General features: G+C 37.0%; 1 protein-coding gene across 4 annotated transcripts in view; it reads right to left on the bottom strand.

The window, feature by feature from the left end:
* FAM149B1 (family with sequence similarity 149 member B1) overlaps window positions 1-20,325 on the bottom strand; it is a 63,638-nt gene extending 43,313 nt beyond the window's left edge. For 3 of the 4 annotated variants that reach the window (XM_060126710.1, XM_060126712.1, XM_060126711.1), the window contains exons 1-3: window positions 20,149-20,325; window positions 15,843-15,947; window positions 14,773-14,902 (exon numbers count right to left, since the gene is read on the bottom strand). In XM_060126710.1, coding sequence (XP_059982693.1) covers window positions 14,773-14,902; window positions 15,843-15,947; window positions 20,149-20,195 — 282 coding nt within the window. In that variant the 5' untranslated portion in view covers window positions 20,196-20,325. Of the gene's footprint in view, window positions 1-14,772; window positions 14,903-15,842; window positions 15,948-20,148 lie in introns of those variants that run through there. The other variant, XM_060126714.1, reaches the window with a different exon arrangement.
* Between the last annotated feature and the right edge of the window lie 118 nt (window positions 20,326-20,443).

Genomic DNA, 20,443 nt, shown 5'->3' with positions numbered 1-20,443 from the left:
TTAGAAGTCCCATCTCATAATTTTCTTTTATTATATTGTCTTTGTCAGGTTTTGGCATCAATATTATGCTGACCCATAAAGTGAATTGAAAATGCTCCTGTTTTGGGGAAAAGTTTGTGTGACTGTTATTTCTTCCACAAATGTATGTTCTTCCACCTAAGCCTAGAGCTTTCTCTGTGAGAGTTGCTTGATTTAGTTTAAAAGTTTTACAACTATTCAGATTTTTGAGGAATTTGTCCATTTCATCTGAGTTATGGAATTTATTGGCATAAAATTGTATATATTATTCTGTTAATATTCTTTTAATGTCTGTAGAATTTGTAGTGACATCTCTTTCATTCCTGATATTTGTAATTTGCATTTTATTGCTTTTCCTTGACTAGTATCACTAGAGGGCTTATTAATTATTAATCTTTCCAAAGAATCAACTCTTGGACTTGTTCATTTTCTCTTTTATTTACCTATTTTCTATTTGATTAATTATGCTTTTAATTCTTTCATTCTACTTTGGATTTAATTTACTCTTCTTTCCTAGCATCTTAAGGTAGAAACTTAGGTTACTCATTTTAAAGCTTTCTTCTTTTTCTAAAATAGGTATTTAAAGGTATAAATGTCTTTATAAGAACTACTTTAGCTGCATCCGTAAATTTGAATTTTTTTTTTTTTTTTTTTTTGCGGTACACGGGCCTCTCACTGTTGTGGCCTCTCCCATTGCAGAGCACAGGCTCTGGACACGCAGGCTCAGCGGCCATGGCTCACGGACCCAGCCGCTCCGTGGCATGTGGGATCTTCCCGGACTGGGGCACAAACCCGTGTCCCCTGCATCAGCAGGCGGACTCTCAACCACTGCGCCACCAGGGAAGCCCAGATTTAATCTTTTGAACAATACTGATATATTTTATGGCCCACCATACAGTCTGTCCTTGTCAACGTTCCATATGTTCTTGAGAAGGATATGTACTCTGCATTTGTTCAGTATAGCATAAGATCTTTTATGTTTTTACTGATTTTCTAATTGTTTTATTAATAACTAAAATCTCTAACAATAATTGTGGATTCACCTAGTCCTCTCTTTAGTTTCATCAGTGTTTCTTCATACATTTTGAACTCAATTAGATGCTTACTTATTTAGAATTGTTACATCTTCCTGGTATACATTGTTATGGACTGAATTGTGTCCTCCTCAAATTCATATGCTGAAGCCCTAATCTGCAACATGATTCTATTTGGAGATAAAGCCTTTAAGTCGGAAATTAAGGTAAAATGAGGTCATAAGGGTGGAGCACTAATCTGATAGGATTAGTGTTCTTATAAGAAGAGGAAGAGACACCAGAGATCTCTCTACCTGTGCCTGTGCCCAGGAGAAAGGTCATGTGAGGAGACAGTAAGCCAGGAAGAGTGGCCTCAATCTGTCGATGGACACTTAGGTTGCTTCCATGTCCTGGCTATTGTAAATAGTGCTGCAATGAACATTGTAGTACATGTCTCTATTTGAATTATGGTTTGCTCAGGGTATATGCCTGGTAGTGGGATTGCTGGGTCATATGGTAATTCTATTTTTAGTTTTTTTAAGGAATCTCCATACTGTTCTCCATAGTGGCTGTATCAGTTTACATTCCCACCAACACTGCAAGAGGGTTCCCTTTTCTCCACACCCTCTCCAGCATTTATTGTTTATAGATTTTTTGATGACGGCCATTCTGACTGGTGTGAGGTGATACCTCGTTGTGGTTTTGATTTGCATTTCTCTAATGATTAGTGATGTTCAGCATCCTTTCATGTGTTTGTTGGCAATCTATATATCTTCTTTGGAGAAATGTCTATTTAGGTCTTCTGCCCATTTTTTAATTGGGTTGTTTGTTTTTTTGATATTGAGCTGCATGAGCTGCTTGTAAATTTTGGAGATTAATCCTTTGTCAGTTGCTTCATTTGCAAATAGTTTCTCCCATTCTGAGAGTTGTCTTTTGGTCTTGTTTATGGTTTCCTTGCTATGCAAAAGCTTTTAAGTTTCATTAGGTCCCACTTGTTTATTTTTGTTTTTATTTCCATTTCTCTAGGAGTTGGGTCAAAAAGGATCTTGCTGTGATGTATGTTATAGAGTGTTCTGCCCAAGTTTTCCTCTAAGAGTTTTATAGTGTCTGGCCTTACATTTAGGTCTTTAATCCATTTTGAGTTTATTTTTGTGTATGGTGTTAGGGAGTGTTCTAATTTCATTCTTTTACATGTAGCTGTCCAGTTTTCCCAGCACCACTCATTGAAGAGGCTGTCTTTTCTCCATTGTATACTCTTGCCTCCTTTATCAAAAATAAGGTGACCATATGTGCGTGGGTTTATCTCTGGGCTTTCTATCCTGTTCCATTGATCTATATTTCTGTATTTGTGCCAGTACCATACTGTCTTGATTACTGTAGCTTTGTAGTATAGTCTGAAGTCAGGAAGCCTGATTCCTCCAGCTCCGTTTTTCTTTCTCAAGATTGCTTTGGCTATTCGGGGTCTTTTGTGTTTCCATACAAATTGTGAAAGTTTTTGTTCTAGTTCTGTGAAAAATGCCATTGGTAGTTTGATAGGGATTGCATTGAATCTGTAGATTGCTTTGGGTAGTATAGTCATTTTCACAATGTTGATTCTTCCAATCCAAGAACATGGTATATTTCTCCATCTGTTTACATCATCTTTGATTTCTTTCATCAGTGTTTTATAGTTTTCTGAGTACAAGTCTTTTGCCTCCTTAGGTATGTTTATTCCTAGGTATCTTATTCTTTTTGTTGCAATGGTAAATGGGATTGTTTCCTTAGTTTCTCTTGCTGATTTTTCGTCATTAGTGTATAGGAATGCAAGCATTTTTTCTTAAAGTTTTTTTTTTTGGCTGCATGGCATATAGGATCTTAGTTCCCTGACCAGGGGTCGAACCCGTGCCTCCTGCAGTAGAAGTGTGGAGCGTTAACCACTGGACTGCCAGGGATGTCCCCAAACTGCCTTTTTTTTTTTTTGGCTGCGCTGGGTCTTCATTGCTGCGTGCAGGCTTTTCTCTAGTTGTGGCGAGCGGGGGCTACTCTTCCTTGTGGTGTGCGGTCTTCTTGTTGCGGTGGCTTCTTTTATTGCAGAGCATGGGCTCTAGGTGCACAGGCTTCAGTAGTTTCAGCACGCGGGCTCAGTAGTTGTGGGTAGCAGCTCTAGAGCACAGGCTCAGTAGTTGTGGCACATGGGCTTAGTTGCTCCACAGCATGTGGGATCTTCCCAGACCAGGGCTCGAACCTATGTCCCCTGCATTGGCAGGAGGATTCTTAACCACTGTGCCACCAGGGAAGCCCCCAAACTGCCTTTTTATCTGTAAAAAATATTCCTCTTTCCTAGTAATCAACTCTGTGTCTTGAAGTTTATTTTGTCTCATATTAATATAAGCCTATTGTGTGCACAGTATAACTTTCTCTGTCCTTTTAATTTCAATCTGTGTCTTTATATTTAGAGTTCGTCTCTTCCATATAGTATATAGTTGAGTCTTGTTTTTTTTTTTGAATCCATTCTGTGTTTTATCCATTTTTTATCCATTCCATTTTTTTTGTTTTAATTATTGACATGGTTGGGTTGTAGTCTACCATCTTGCTGTTTCTTTTCCATTTGTCCCTTTTTTTGCAGGGGGGGGGAGCCTTTCTTGTTCTTTTCCTTTCCTGTCTTATTCTAGGTTAATCAAATATTTGTTAGTATTCCATTTTATTTCCCCTATTGGCATCTTAGCTTATTCTTCTTATAATTTTTTAATGCTTGCTCTAGGGCTAATAATGTGCATTCTTAACCTATCAAAGTCTAGTTAGTCAATATTTTACCACTTCACACCTCCCTCTTCATACTTCCCACTTGTCTTGATACCTGACACTTCACAAATGTAATAATCATATAACAGTATAATTCCATTTATATTCACCCATCCTTTGAGCTATGTTTGTCTCAGCTTTTACTTCTACAAATATAAACTCCATCTTGCACATGTTTTGCTTTATTCAGTCAGTTATCCTTTAGAGAAATCACTAAAAAATATAGACTTTGTATTTACCCACCTATTTAGTTTCTGGTGTTCTTTATCTCCCTGTGTCCTAAAGATTCCAACTGCTTCATCTGCCCTGAACTCTGATCTCTGTTACTCAGCAAAATGGGACCACTGTGCTTTGTTTGGACTCTATCTTACAATTCCATAGTCAGAAAATTATTCCCAGGCAGGGAGCCAGGGTAAACAGGGGCCTGCCTACCTTATGAGTTTCTTTTCTCTTAGGGATTATCGATATGGGCTGCCTGTTAACCAATGCCTCAAGAGACAGTCAACATGGAGTTTCAGAGCCAAAACAGAATAAGGAAGGCATCAACCTGGGAAGGCAGCCTGTTATAAGATATTGGAACCTAAGCACAGTAATGACGGCGTCTGTGTAGGAAGACAGCCTGTTGTATGATAGGAGCCTAAGAGAGGTAAAGAGAACATCTAAGCAGTTTTTCTGACCCTGAGCAGTGTGAGAGGGGTGTTCTAATTACTTTGGCAGTGTACCAGATTACTCCAAAACTGAATGGCTCAAAATAGCAATAATCATGTATTATCTTTGCAGGTTTACATGTGTCTGGAATTTACATAGCTCACAGCAGGAATGGTTTGTCTCTTCTCCACAGCATCTGGGATATCAGTTGAAAAGCTCAAAGGCTTAGAGCTGAAAGCATCTGAGTGTTCATTCACTCAAATATCTAGCAATTGATGCTGGCTTTCAGCTGGGGGCTTCAGTTTCTCTCTATATGGGCTTTTCCATGTGGTTTGAACTTCCTCACAACATAGTGGCTGAATTCCAAGGTCAAGCATCCAGAGAGAGAGAAACAGAAAGAGGCAGGCAGAAGCTGTGTTGCTTTCTAACCTAAAAAATCATGCAGCATCACTTTCACTGCATTCTACTGATTAAGGCAGTTAAATAGTCCATTCAGGTTCAAAGGGAAAGAACAAAGGGAAAGAGCCTATCTCTTCAGTGGAGGAATATCAGTATCTTGTAATAAGGGCATGTCAGATGGATGTATATTGGCATGACTTGAAAATATAATCTGCCACAGTGGGTGTTTGCATCGGGAGCAGGTCGTTGCAGGGTGATGGAGCACAAGTGAGATGAGGAGGATGTCCTTGCGGGAGAGCAGCCAGCTTATAATGTTGGAACAACACTGGAGAAGAAAGTTACCATGTGGGGAGTCGGCAGCCCCACACAGGGTGATAGCCCAAGCAGCCTGAGGAAGGTGCCTATTCGGAGGCAAGGACAACATTGGGTGTCTGACTCTGAGTGGGATGAGGAGATCATTCATTGGGTGCGAGAATGCAAGCGTCAGTGACTCAGCACAGGGTGTTGAAACATATGTGGAGTGAGAAGAGCATTTGCAGAGGTTAAGAGGCAGTGGATTAGTGGGGAACTGGTTATGTTCAGGGGGACTAATCAAATAAGTAAATATATTAAGAATAACGGAAGCCACGTTTATCACTGTCAGAGAAAGAAGTTACAAATTAGAAAAGGAAAAAACTAGAATGAACCTTGTCATTTCACAGTGGGATAGGAGGAGTACTTATATTCCCTAGTTCTGTCCACTGGGAGGGTTTGGGAATAAGTGACACCTAAAAAGCAATGAGCACGCTTAGCACCCAAATCTTTGTTTCTAAACATGGCATAAAAGGAACCAGGGCTTCTTAAAGAATTGGCTGATTCCAGGGTTGGGGCAAAGAAAGTACAAAATAAGCCTGGATATCTTGTGCCAGAAAGTAAGGAAATAGTTAAAGAAAGATGGGAACATGTCAAAGTGGCACAGAAGCAGCTTGCAGGGAATTCTGTGGGCCAAATCTGGGACAATTGGAACTTCAAGATAAATAATGATGTATTATATATTATAACTAACAGAACAAAATAGGAATCCTTGAGTCTACACTGATGTAAATCATAAATTGAAAGTCTGAGGAGGAACAGGATAGTAGGTACATAATTTCAGTGTACCGCCCCGTAAAATACTTTTTTTTAATATCTTTATTGGAGTATAATTGCTTTACAATGGTGTTTTAGTTTCTGCTTTATAACAAAGTGAATCAGCTATACGTATACATATATCCCCAATAAAATACTTTCAAATGCAAAGGCAAATCACCTTAATTAAGTGATCAAAGTGAACAACATTAATAATGGGACAAATGGAATTATGTGCCACCTAATAGAATGCAATGAGAAAAACAAGCTCATTTCTGTCGTATCATAGACTCAAGAACTGTTCCAGATTGAGGGAGACTAAAGAGACTTGACAATGTGATATAAACTTTTGCTATAAAGGATATCATTGGGACAACTAGTGAAACTTTAATGGGATCTATGGATTAGGTGGTAGCAATATATCAGTGTTAATTTCCTGAATTTGATTCTTGCCCTCTAGTAATGTAGTGTGTCCTTGCTTGAAGGAAATATACACTAAAATATTTGGTGCAAGGGAGTATCATGTCAGTAACTTACTCTCAAACCATTCAGGAAAAAAACAGTTGGCCTCCATATTCATGGGTTTGTAAATGTAAAACACATTTATATTGTATTAGGTATTATAAGCAATCTAGAAAGGATTTAAAGTGTACAGAAGGATATGCGTAGGTAATATGCAAATACTGCACCATTTTATGTGAGACTTGAGCATCCCTGGATTTTGGTATCCACAGGGGGTCCTGGAAGCAATCCCTCATGGATACCAAGGGAAAACTGTTCTTTTTACTATACTTACAACTTTTTTGTAAGTTTGAGTTTGTTTCCAAGTTATTAAGAAAACACAATGTGCAGTAATTGCAACTTTGATCACAAAACTTGAATTTGATTAAGACATAATCCATTACTAATAATGGATTTCACAGGAATTACCTACTCTGACATACATGTGAAATCTGCAATGAAATGTTTGTGTAATACAAGGAAAATATCAACATTATTTATATACTAACCAGGAACCTTGAAAACAATCACAATTATAGCTATAAGTTTCAAAGAGAAATGCATTCTTCAAAATATTAAACATAGAGTTTTTATATGACCTAGAAATTCCACTCCTAGGTGTATACCTAAGAATATTCAAAACATGTCCACAGAAAAACTTGTACACAAGTGTTCATAGTAGCATTATTCATAATAGCAAAAAAGTGAAACAATCCAAATGTCCATCATCTGATGAATAAACAAAATTGGTATATCCATGCAATTAAATTATATTCATTAATAAAAAAGAAGTACTGACACACGCTGTAACATGGATAAAATGTGAACATATGCTAGGTGAAATAAGCCAGACACAATAGGTGATATACTGTATGATTCATTTATATGAAATATCAGAATAGGCAAATCCATACAGACAGAAAGCAGATTAGTGGTTGCCAGGGGCTGGGTGGAGAGAGAAATGGAGAGTAATTGCTAATGGAGACAGGGTTTCTTCTTGGGGTGATGAAAATGATAGGATGGTTGCACGACTCTGTGAATATACTGCAAATCACTTAATTGTTCACTTTAAAAGAGTGAATTTTATGTATGTGACTATCACAGTAAAAAAAAGTAAAAATAATAAATCCAATGAAAGTCTAATCTAGTATTAAACAGATGAGAAATCTATTAAAACATTTAAATGAAATATCAAAAGTTAAACACATGACAAAGAATATAAATTTCTGCCAGAAGCCAACGTTAGCCTAGAACTCAGTTCCCTTAGAAAACATGAACTCTGGGACTTCCCTGGTGGTGCAGTGGTTAAGAATCCACCTGCCAATCCAGGGGACACGGGTTCGAGCCCTGGTCCAGGAGGATCCTACATGCTGCAAAGCAACTAAGCCCATGCGCCACAACTACTGAGCCCGTGTGCCACAACTACTGAAGCCCGCACACCTAGAGCCCGTGCTCCACAACAAGAGAAACCACTGCAATGAGGAGCCCACACACCACAACGAAGAGTAGCCCCCCCTCACCGCAACTAGAGAAAGCCCACGCACAGCAACGAACACCCAACACAGCCAAAAATAAATAAATTTAAAAAAACAAAACAAAACATGAACTCTACACCTATATACCAGCAACAAATAGATTAAAAATATGATTTTTAATATACCATGCAAGGTACCTAGGAATAAATCTTCAACAAATGTATATTACTTTTATGGATAAAATTATAAAAATGTATTGAAAGACATTAAAGAAATGGATAATAAATGGAAAGAGTTATATATCAAATTCATGATTAGGAAAACTCACTATCATAAAGATAGCAGTCTTCCCCAAATTGTCCTATGCAATTTAATAATCAGATTCTAACATACATAAAAAAGGTTGGCCAAGACAATTATCAATAATGTAGTAAGACTTCCCTATCACATATTATAGATTATTATAAAGCTATAGTTTAATGAAAACCAGTTGTATTGGGCTTCCCTGGTGGCGCAGTGGTTGAGAGTCCACCTGACGATGCAGGGGACACGGGTTCGTGCCCCGGTTCAGGAAGATCCCACATGCCGCGGAGCGGCTGGGCCCGTGAGCCATGGCCGCTGAGCCTGCGCGTCCAGAGCCTGTGCTCCGCAACTGGAGAGGCCACAACAGTGAGAGGCCCGCGTACCGCAAAAAAACAAACAAACAAAAAAAGCCAGTTGTATTCGCATGAGTTTAGAATAGAACAGTTTAGAGAGCCCAGGAACAGACCATTTCATATTTTAAAACTTAATCTATAACAGAGGTAACATAGCAAATCAATGGAGAAAGGATGCAACAGTACTCTCCGGAAATAATGCTACCTTTTATGGAAGAAGCTGGAAATATATATGTGCATTTTTAGTGATCACAATGACTAGAGGTTGCTACAGGTATTTAATAGGCAGGGATCATTAATACTAAACATCCTGCTATACATGGGACATTGCTGTACAACAGCCATATCCAAAATGCCAAAAATGCCCTTGCTTAGAAATCCTGAACTAGTCAGTAAATGGTGCTGAAACAATTCATTATCCATATGGAAAAATTAAAATTATGTTCCTGCTATATACCATATACAAAAAACTATTCCGGGGGATTAAAGACCTAAGCGTGGGAATTGTGAAAGTTACAAAAGCCACAGACCAGGAAAAGATATTTGCAATACATTTAACAAAGAATGAGTGTATCAGTGATTAATTGCATTTAGTTACTACTAATAAAAACAACAGTGACTTAAACAAGATAAAAGTTTAATTTCTCTCTCAAAAAAATTAAATCTAGGGGTAGGCATTAAAAGCGATATGGTGCCTCCATGGTTATCAAGGACTCAGTTTCTTCTATCATTTCCATCCTCAGTGATGCTTTATGGTCCAAGATGGCTGCTTTACCTTTGGCCATAGTTCCATGTTCCAGGCAGGAATTAGGAGAATTCCTAATTAGGAATTAGGAATTTTCCAGAATTTTTTCTCAAAAACACGGCATTCCAGAAAGCCCCATCTCCTGACTTATTGTACAATTCATTACCTACCTCTACCTGTAACAGAGGTTGGTAAATAAATTTTCAACTGGGTACAATACCAAAAGTTCTATAGTTGTACATGGAGAGTGGACATTATATAACTATTTAGAACAGGGGTCAGCAAACTATGACCAGTGGGACAAATCCAGCCCACAGCCTATTTTGTAAATAAAATTTATTGGAACATTGTCATGCCCATGTATTTATACACTGCTTATGGCTGCCTTCTCAGTGAGAGTTGAGGGTCCTGACAGAGTCTGCAGAGCCTGAAATATTTACTATCTAGCCCTTTACACAAAAAGTACACCCACCACCCCTAATCTAAAAGACAAAGAGGTACCAGGGGTTAAGAATCCGCCTGCCAATACAGGGGACACAGGTTTGAGCCCTGGTCCGGGAAGATCCCACATGCAGTGGAGCAACTAAGCCCGTGCGCCACAACTACTGAGCCTGCGCTCTAGAGCCCACAAGCCACAGCTACTGAGCCCTTGTGCCACAACTACTGAGCCCTCATGCCACAACTACTGAAGGCTGCATGCCTAGAGGCCGTGCTCCACAACAGAAGCCACTGCAATGAGAAGCCCGCGCACCACAACAACGAGTAGCCCCCACTCACTGCAACTAGAGAAAGCTCGCGCACAGCAACGAAGACCCAACACAGCCAAAATATAAATAAATAAAAAATAAGTTAAAATAAATTTAAAAATAAAGACAAAGAACTCCTACTAATTAATATGAAAATGATAAATAAAATAATAAATGAGTATGAAAATATGAATAGGCAATTCACAGACTACAAATATGTGCAACATCATGTATGAACTTTTCAAACAGTTCTAGGCAAAAGAAGCCAGATATAAAAAATACATACTGTAGGATTCCATTTATATGAAGGGCAAGAACAAGTAAACCTGATGATAGAGGTCAGAACAGTAGTTATCTTTGGGGTTGGGAGAGGGCATCTAGGAGCCTTGTGGGATGCTGATTGTCTATATCTTGATCTGTGTACTGTTTTCACACATACACACATACACACACACACACACACACACACACACACACATGCACACCCAATATGTAAGTTATGCAGTTTTCTGTAAGGTGTGCAACTTTTCTTTTCTAATCAACCCCATTGCATCAGATACCTTTAAATAAAAAAAACTAAAACTCTGGCAAAGATGAAAAAGTTTGATAATTCACTGTTTTGGTCAAGAGTGTAAGAAAATAGGCCCTTTCATATGTTCCTGGTGAGATTGCAGATTGTCATAACTTTTACAGAGGTCAATTTGGTAACAACTTTCAAAATTACAAAAGCATGTATCTTTTGAGCAGCATTCAACCTCTAGAAACTTATCCTCAGATATGTTCATATATATGTAAAATAATATATGTACAGAGTCATAAATGCAGCACTTTTTTGTAATAGCAATGGCTATGCAGCCATCAAAGAACAAAGCAGTTAGTTTTTTAATAATATATATATTTGAATATACTATAATATACATAATATGCTATAATGTAATATATTCTTCAAAATATATTGATAGTGTTAAGTGGAAAAACAAATAGCCCTGGATAGAGTGTATGATGACAAGCTTTATGTAAAAATTAAAATGTACAAAGTTAGCAAAGGAATCAATTAAATTTGTAAATAGAGAATCCCTGTCTGGTTCCTTGCTGTAACTGAAACAGCTTTAGTGTTTTGCCATTTGAACTGATATTTAACTGACAAATAGTCATTATCAAGTTTCAAGGGTTTCCTTCCCTATCTAATTGAAAATTTTTATAAGGAATGGTTTTTGGATTTTATCAAGTATCTTTTTAACATCTATTGGCTTGATCATATTTTTTCCTTTAATTCACTGATGTTAAACATATTAATACATTTACAGATATTGACCCATCTTTGTATTCCTAGAATAAACCTTATTTGATTATTTAAAAAAAAATCAATCCGAAGTAGATAAAACTAAAATAGAATAGAACTGGGTTAGATATTTTTATGATTGTTGACTATAAAACTTTAAATAATAGATATAATTAGAATAAAAAAGGAAAGTCTTCCTTCACATCATTATAATAACTTTGTTAATTTTTTTAAGACTTTTTTTTTTAATGTGGACCATTTTTAAAGTCTTTATTGAACTTCTTACAACACTGTCTCTGTTTTATGTTTTGGTTTTTTTGGCCCCGAGGCATGTGGGATCCTAGTTCCCCGACCAGGGATCGAACCCACACCCCCTACATTGGAAGGCGAAGTCTCAACCACTGGACAACCAGGGAAGTCCCCAACTTCGTTAATTTTAAAACAATATTTTAAAAGAAATAAACCTAAGAATATAAACGCCAGCATGATTATAAATATATTTGGCAAAGTAGTAGGCCATTAGTTAAATTGGGGGGAAAACTGTATTCCTATATACCAGTGATAACTCAAAAACACCTAAGTTCAAAAGCAAGGAAAATGTATAATTAAATACTAAGTTCAATTTTAATATCAGTTGTATCTTACAACAAGAGATTTACTCAAAATAAATAATGAAATGATAAAGCGGATTAAATTAAAGGAAGATCTAAGTAAACTATATTTCTAGGTAGAATACTAAGTTCAGTTAAGGTACAAAATGACTGAAATGTGTTTATAAAGCGATTAGTACAGAGCCTAGCACCTATTAAATATTCAATAAATTTTAGTTCTCCCTGCACCTAATTTAATATAATGTTGTAATACAATATCAATTAAATCCCTCATGAATATTTTATAAAATTTCATACAAGGGAAAATAAAATTTATCTGAAAGAGCAAAGAGGACACAAATACTAAATAATACATGTTTTTTAATGAACACTAATAGATTTTCCAAGATTTTTAAAATATCATGAAAACCCTAAGATATTAAGTCAAATGTAGAAAAATTGTTCAAACAAAGTAGGTTCAACAGTAAAAGAACTTAATTATCCTCACACCATATACTATTTTAAAAGTCTGGTGAGTTAAAAAGTTATACACGCAAAATTCTATTAAAAAGCTATGAAGAAGAATAATATTCCATCTTTCTAAAGATAAAATCCTGACTAGCAAAGAAATTAAGGTCAAAAGTAAAATGGTTATATTTGAATTTTTTTAAAAAAATCTGTTACACAATAAATACCAAAAGGAAAGAAGGGAAATGGGAAACATTTGTATGACATTCATAACTTATAAAGAGATACTAATTAAAATATAGAGATAACTGATTGAAATATATAGTCAGTACACTAAAACCTCAAAATAAGTCATCAAATTAATTAAATCATTACGTAAGGATAAAATTTAAATTCTTTACCATGGCCTACAATGCCTTACAAGATCTAGTGCTGCCTACCTCTCCAGTCTCATTAGCGCTTTCTCCCCTGGTACACCATCCTTCAACCACCCTGACCTTTTTCCAGTTCCAAGAACATACCAAACACTTTCCCTTGGAAACATGAAGATCTCTTCCTCCTTAGGGCCTTTGCAGATGCTGCTGGTTACCTGCTGGAAGCTCTTTTCCTCATTCTTCACGTGGTTAACTCTTCAGTCTTCAAGTCTCAGATCTACCCTACATGATACCCTACCTAAAGTGAATCCCCCTTATAGTGTTCTATTTCAGCTCCCTGTTGTCTTCCTTAGAGTACTTATGACCTTTTGTAGTTATTTTGTTCATTTGCTTTTGTCAATCTCCCTCATTAGACTATTGAATCATGTAAATCTCATTCACCCCATATTCCCAAATACAGTGTCTGACAACAAATGCGTTCAATAAATATTTGTTGAATAAATAAAAACTGAAAACCCAAGTATCAGATAATAATGAAATTACTAAATTATGATATAATATATTAAAACAAGGAAATGCTATATAACTATATATAACTATTCAAATTGACAAGTATGGAAGTAGTAAAAGAAAATGTCTATATGAAATAATGGTGAATGAAGAAGCAGATCAGGATGCACATATATCATACAACTATGTAAGGCAACTATATATACATCCAACTTAAAATGACTAGAAAATAACTCATAGTGACAAAAAGGTTGTAACAATTAGCAGGCTTTTTGTAAAGAAAGCAGGTTGCTAACAATAATATTGTATAAAGTCAGTATTGTGGAAGAGTGCTTACAAAATAACAGTAAGTGAGAAAACAGAGCATAGTATTGTATGTATACCATGACTATAGCTAGGCCAAATTAAATATAGATTGAAAGAGGATACAGAAATAAAAATACCTATTGCATCAAGGTGAGAAACATGCATAAAATTTGTTTTTTAAATTTTCTTTTAAGGTTGTTGGTCTTTTAAAAATAATACTTATAATGGCAGATAGTCATGAATGAATAAATAAATAAATCTCATTATCTCAACACCCAATTAATAAAGGAGTAACATTTTAGGTAAATATCTTTAGTCTTTTTTTCTAGTATATATAAGCAAAAATATCTGTAAAATAAAATTAGAACTACACTATACATTTATTTATTTATTTATTTATTTTTTGTGGTAAGCGGGCCTCTCACTGTTGTGGCCTCTCCCGTTGCGGAGCACAGGCTCTGGATGCGCAGGCTCAGCGGCCATGGCTCACGGGCCTAGCCGCTCCAGGGCATGTGGGATCTTCCCAGACCGGGGCACGAACCCGTGTCCCCTGCCTCGGCAGGCGGACTCTCAACCACTGCACCACCAGGGAAGCCCTATACATTTATTTTTAACGTGCTTTTTCTCATTTAGTAATATAAACATTTTCCCAGTCTATATGGCTTGGTAATAAACTTTCAAAAACATTTTAAACAACAAGGTAATATTAGTGGAGAGAGACACTAGTGGACTGAGCACAGCAGAAGGAGTAGATCCAGAGCTCAGATCCATACCAACATGCAAGTGTTTAAGCCAAACACTAAGCATCTCTAAGGATCAACTACTACATCCATAAAACAGAGCAATACTGAAAGAGGTGAAGCTGATGCTTCTTTACAGCTATTTTAAAGAGTAAATAAACAATGTAGGAGGGACTTCCCTGGTGGTCCAGTGGTTAAGACTTCGGGCTTCCACTGCAGGGGGCACAGGTTCGATCCCTGGTTGGGGAACTAAGGTCCCGCACGCCACGCGGCACGGCCAAATAAAATAAAATAAAGTTAAAAATAAACAGTGTAGGAGAGGGAAGGCATGAAATATACTGACCAACCTGACAAATGCTAACTCCCAGAACAGTCTCCCAAGCAATCCATCAGACCAATAACATAAAACTCACACCATATCCCCAGGAGAAGTCCGAGCTGCCTTCAGTAGAGATCCCTGTGCCTGTATAACTTGGAAAAGCAGACCTTGAATTCCCAGTGTCAGCTGATGTAAAAGGTGATTCTTGTGTGATGTCAGACTCACTAAATGCACAATTTGGAAGGAGAAGAGAAAACAGAAAAATTCTTATATTTCCTCAAGTTTCTGCAGCATTAACTACTCAGCAATCTATTAGGTGATAAGCATGTGTAGAAATATATCCACAGAGGTAAAAATAAATGAAGGACTTGAAATGTAAGCATCATAGTAAAGTCGGATCTAATTCCTACAGAATTGATGGCAGCCATTCTAAATAATTCTAGTCTTAGTTTACAATGAATACTTTAACATTCCACTTATAATATCTACCCTTGAGAACTAAAGACATTTCAGAAAGGTCTAGGAATTCACATAGAATAGTATGTGAACTTGTATGGCACTTTTAGTTTACCAAGCACTTTCACAGATATTAACCCCATTTTATCCTCACAACAACCTGGTGATGCAGAACTCAACCCCTTTTTTAAGACAAAGAATCTGAGATTTAGTACTAGGTGTTGAAACTAGGTTTTATGACTGTAATTATTCTATGATACCACATTGCTTCTCAGAACCCTCTGTGAAGTTACCGTATCCTCTATTTCTTAAAATAATAACTGCAGCTAATATTTACTCAGCATTTACTGTATTTTATCTCATTTATATTCAGAACACCCTTTAAGAGATACTATTACCAGGTAAGTAACTTGCCCACTATTATTCAGCTAATAGATGACAAAACCAGGATTAAAAATCAGATCTGTTTGGGTTCCTCCTGAGTCTCTGTTTTTAACTACTTCATAATACTGCTTTTCAAAGGTTATAAAAATAAGTGTGTTTCCATTAGCTGTTCCAGAATGAAAGTTGAATGGTATTGAAAAAGTGTGATAAAAATTCTTGTTTTCTTTCATTAGTACAAGGCTTGATACCAATCCTAAGGCAAAAAAACAAAACTTTTGCCATTATCAAGTGCAATAAGCAAACAAGTACAATTTTTGTTATTACCTTTGGGAACTTATGTCGTTTTCATGGCTGTCATTGGTAGAGGAAATTGCATCCAGCTTCTCTGGAAGGGGATGATGATTAAGAGGATGTTTTGTTATTCCTTTCCTGTGAAAGAGAAAAACAAAGTTATATTTCCTGTAAAGAAAAAATATATACTTTTCAGTAACTTGATCTACAAGTTCGTCACCTACTTCTTGCTGTTCTGGAACTGCACTGTACAATACAGTAGCCATTAATCACTAGCAGTTAAAATGTGGTCAGTTGGAAATGAGATGCACTTTAAGTGTAAAACACATAGGATTTCGAAGTCTTAGTACAACAAGAATGTACAATGTATCATTAATTATTTTATCTTGATTACATTTTAAAATGATAATATTCTGGATATATTTGGGTTAAACAAAATATATTCTTAAAATTAATTTCACTGCAAATTGAAAATATAATAAGGTATAACCACATACCTATTAGAACAGCTAAGATAAAATATGGTGATAACACTAAACGCAGATAAGGATATGGAGAAACTGGATTTCTCATACATTGCTGGTAGGAATGTAAAATGGTGCAGCCACTCTGGAATAATTTCAGTTTCTTATAAAACTAAACACATGTGTTTATCATGAGACCTAGCCATTGCACTCTTGGGCATTGATCCCAGAGAAATGAAAATTTATGTTCACACAAAAATCTGTACACAAACGTTCACAGCAGCTTTATTTATAATTGAAAAAGGTTGGAACAACTGAAATGTTCTTTGACAGCTGAATAGTTAAACTTTGGTATATCTACACAATGGAATATGATTTAGCATAAAAAAGGAGTGAACTGATACGTGCAACAACTTGGATGGATTTCAAGGGCATCATACTTTGTGAAAAAAGCCAATCTCAAAAGGTTACATATACTATATGATTCCATTTATATTACATTCACAAATGACAAAACTATAGAGGTGGAGAAAAGATTAGTGGTTCCAGGGTGTGAAGAAAGGAATGGATGTGACTGTAAAGGCATATATAAGGATGTTTCCTGGTGGTGATGGAACAGCTCTGTATCTCTGTTGTATTGGTAGTTACATATATCAATAAATGAGACCAAATTGCATAGAACTATATATACATATATACAAAGGAGTGGATATAAAAACTGATGAAAACTGAATAAGGTTTATAGTCTAGTTAACAGTACTGTACCAATGTCAGTTTCCTGGCTTTGAAATTATATGATAGTTACGTAAATTGTCATCATTGGGGGAATCTGGGTGAAGGGTTCATGGGACTTTGTACTATTTTTGTAACTTCCTGTGAGTCCATAATTATTTCAAAATAAAAAGGTAAAAAAGTTAATTTCACCTGTTTCTACTATTTTTTTAATGTGACTACCTGAAAAATTTAAATTATATATGTGTTTTGTATTATATTTCTATAGGACAGTACTGTTCTAGAGAGTTCAACATGTGCCTTAGAATAAACTATGGGGTCAATTATTATATGTTCCAGTCTTAATCATCCACAATAGACTTTCCTTCCCCACAAAATTCTGTAGTCAAATAACATGATAGGTTAAACAAAGTTACACAGGTTTCTTTACAAGAGGTCTTCCCAGGGCTTTTAATATGCAAATGTATATTATAAATCTAATGCTCTTGTTTCACAGGAAAGGAAAGTGAGGCACAGAGGGATTAAGTAACCTGCTTAAGGTCATATGGCTAGTAAGTAATGGAGCCAGGATTCAAATCCAAGTAGTTTGTTTGAGGCTTCTCAGAGCAAATGAATAGTTTGAGATTTTAGTAAATTGTACCATTTTTGTATATAAAGACCTAGTCAGCAGAGCTTGTACTTTAAACTATTTCTCAAATGGTGGGCATGGATTTGTGTAGAGCTATTTGTACTTCTCTCATTCAGTGATTTTACAACCAAAAGCTTGTCTTTGAGACAGTGGCGGGGATCAGAAATGTGGATTCCAGCTATGAAATAGAAACTTAAAACATATTTTAGTCTGTCAGAGAAATTTGGTTATCAAGTGACAATTAGATAATACCAAAGAAATATTAAATTTGATCATAGCTTTGTGGTTACATACGAAAATGTGTATAATTTTTAGAAATGCATAATGAAGTATATGGGGTGAAATGATAGTGTCTGGGGTTTTCCTTCCTTATTTCACAGATGACAGACAGGCTGAAAAAAATATATAGATGAAAGATGAAGCAAATATATTAAAATTTTGATAACTGTTTAATGTAGGTGATGGGTAGGTCATTATATTATTCACTATACATTTATGCTTGAGATTTACCATTTTTAAAATGTTAAGCTGTATATTTTATCCCAACCTGTTTTCAATATCTATAATTTGGAACTATTAGGGAGAAAACTAAAATTACTTCTTCAAAGCAAATTATCATTATAACACCTAAAGTAAAAATTACTTTTAATATACTGTTAGTTAGGGCTTCCCTGGTGGCGCAGTAGTTGAGAGTCCGCCTGCCGATGCAGGGGACACGGGTTCGTGCCCTGGTCAGGGAAGATCCCACATGCCGCGAAGCGGCTGGGCCCGTGAGCCATGGCCGCTGAGCCTGCGTGTCCGGAGCCTGTGCTCCGCAACAGGAGAGGCCACAACAGTGAGAGGCCCGTGTACTGAGAAAAAAAAAAAAAAAAAATATATATATATATATACTGTTATTTAGATGCATATAATCTTCATTATCATCATTATTCACGTTATTCTGACACTTCTAGAGAATCATCTTTTGGGAGAGTTATATTTATGGAGTATCAAGTCAACAATAGAGAACAAATAACATAACCATACTGGGTCAATAATTCTGGCCCAATAAGTGCTATCAACAATTTTTTCCATAAATGGTATTTTTTTCACTCTCAGAATGGTCAGAATTAATTATAAAAGCAGATTTTTGCCTAAGCCCTGTTCCCTTTATTGGTAAATGACTTTCTTCTTCCTATTTGCTAAAAAAGCCTATTAACTGAACTGCTTCTGTGTCCTATCCTATTATTTAGTAGATAATAAGCTTCTGAAAGGCAAGGAAAGATCATAGACTGATTTTGTTTGTATGGCTATTGTACCAAGCAAAGATGGGAAGGGACAAGGAAATTACCATTTACCGAGGACCTACTATGTGTCAAGCCCTATGCCATCACTTTAGATATGCTTTTAGATAAGGTCTTATTCCTATATTACAGAAATGAAGGCTCAAAGATTTAGTAATTTGCCTAAAATTAACAAGGCTACAGAAGAGTCTAAACAGAAACCCAGATGTGACTGAAGATACCATGCCTGTTAATTGCCCTGTATAGTTAATATTTAATTAATAAATGTATGGTTGCTAAAATTACATAGTTTAGTGGAGGAAAAATATTGGTATTTGGGGTTGAAAAACCCAAGCTCAAAACCTATTGGTTATATAATCTTAAGATGTGTACCTTTCTGATATTTTCATCTGCTGAAAAACTAAAGATAATCATACCCATCTTACAGAGTTGTTAAGAGAATCAAAATGTGAAAATCTTTTTGAGAGTGTAAAGCATTAATAAATGAATGACATTATCATTACTTCCTACATTATAACACTTCACTAGGGGTGGGAGGTGGGTCTTTAAGCGGGAAATATTTGCTGTCTAAAGTCTCAAAAGCAAAACTGATCCTTAAGGATTCTGACACTAAATTGCAGAGGTGCAGAGGCAGTATGTGTAATGGTTATGACCACAAGCTTCAAAAACAGATTGACAACAGGTTCGTACTTCAGCTCCACCACCACCCTCTAGCTGTGTGATCTTTGGCATGCTACAGTCTTTAAGTCTGGGATCTTTATCTGTAGAAAGGGCAAAATAATAGTTCCTATCTGCTCTCCTTATTGACACGATTAAGTGAGCTAATGCATGCATGTAAGCAGCTTTGCACTGTGCTTGGCACTAGACGTATTCAACTTCATTGTAGCACTCAGCTATTAATAGCTTCACGAGCTGTCAATGGTCATTGACACTGGGGCACGAAGCACTGCGGAAACTACAAAATGCTTTAGGAAACCCAGTCCCCGAGCTCAAGAAGTGCAACCCAAGAGGGCCAAGTCCTGGGACAGCACAGGTAACACGCCCTTAGCTGGAGATGGAGGTAGAAGGGGCAACGTCCGGCAAGGCTGGGAGGAGAGAATTCCGAAGAAAATTTTCTTTCCCTCGCCCTGGGAAAGGAAAAAGGAGCAAGGGACTGGTCAGGGAGGGTCCGCAAAGCGCCTGCGGCCCGCCTCGGTCTGGGCCGGGCTGGGGTGGCTGAGCAGTCCACTCACAGCTCCAAGTTCTGTGGCACCGCCTTCCGAGTGTATCTGGAGATCATCCTCCTCTTCCTCCTCAGCCGCGGCCGGGGCGGGCAAGCCAGGTTGGGGGCCTCTGGCCTGGCCCTCCCGCCGGCTCCGGTTCGGCTCCCTCCCGCCACCTTCCGGCCCCGTCACGCCCCGTCTCTTAGACTCCGGGCCGTCACTCCCACAGGATCCCCACCTCCCTAGTCTTCCGCCCTCCTTGCTTCCCCGTGGAGCCGGAAGTGACGAAGGCACACGGGCACCCACCTAATGCTCTCGCCGATGC

Source organism: Lagenorhynchus albirostris, chromosome 16 (genome assembly GCF_949774975.1).
Source record: "Lagenorhynchus albirostris chromosome 16, mLagAlb1.1, whole genome shotgun sequence".
NCBI classification, from domain to species: Eukaryota; Metazoa; Chordata; class Mammalia; order Artiodactyla; family Delphinidae; genus Lagenorhynchus; species Lagenorhynchus albirostris.
This window is presented reverse-complemented; position numbering and strand designations above follow the sequence as displayed.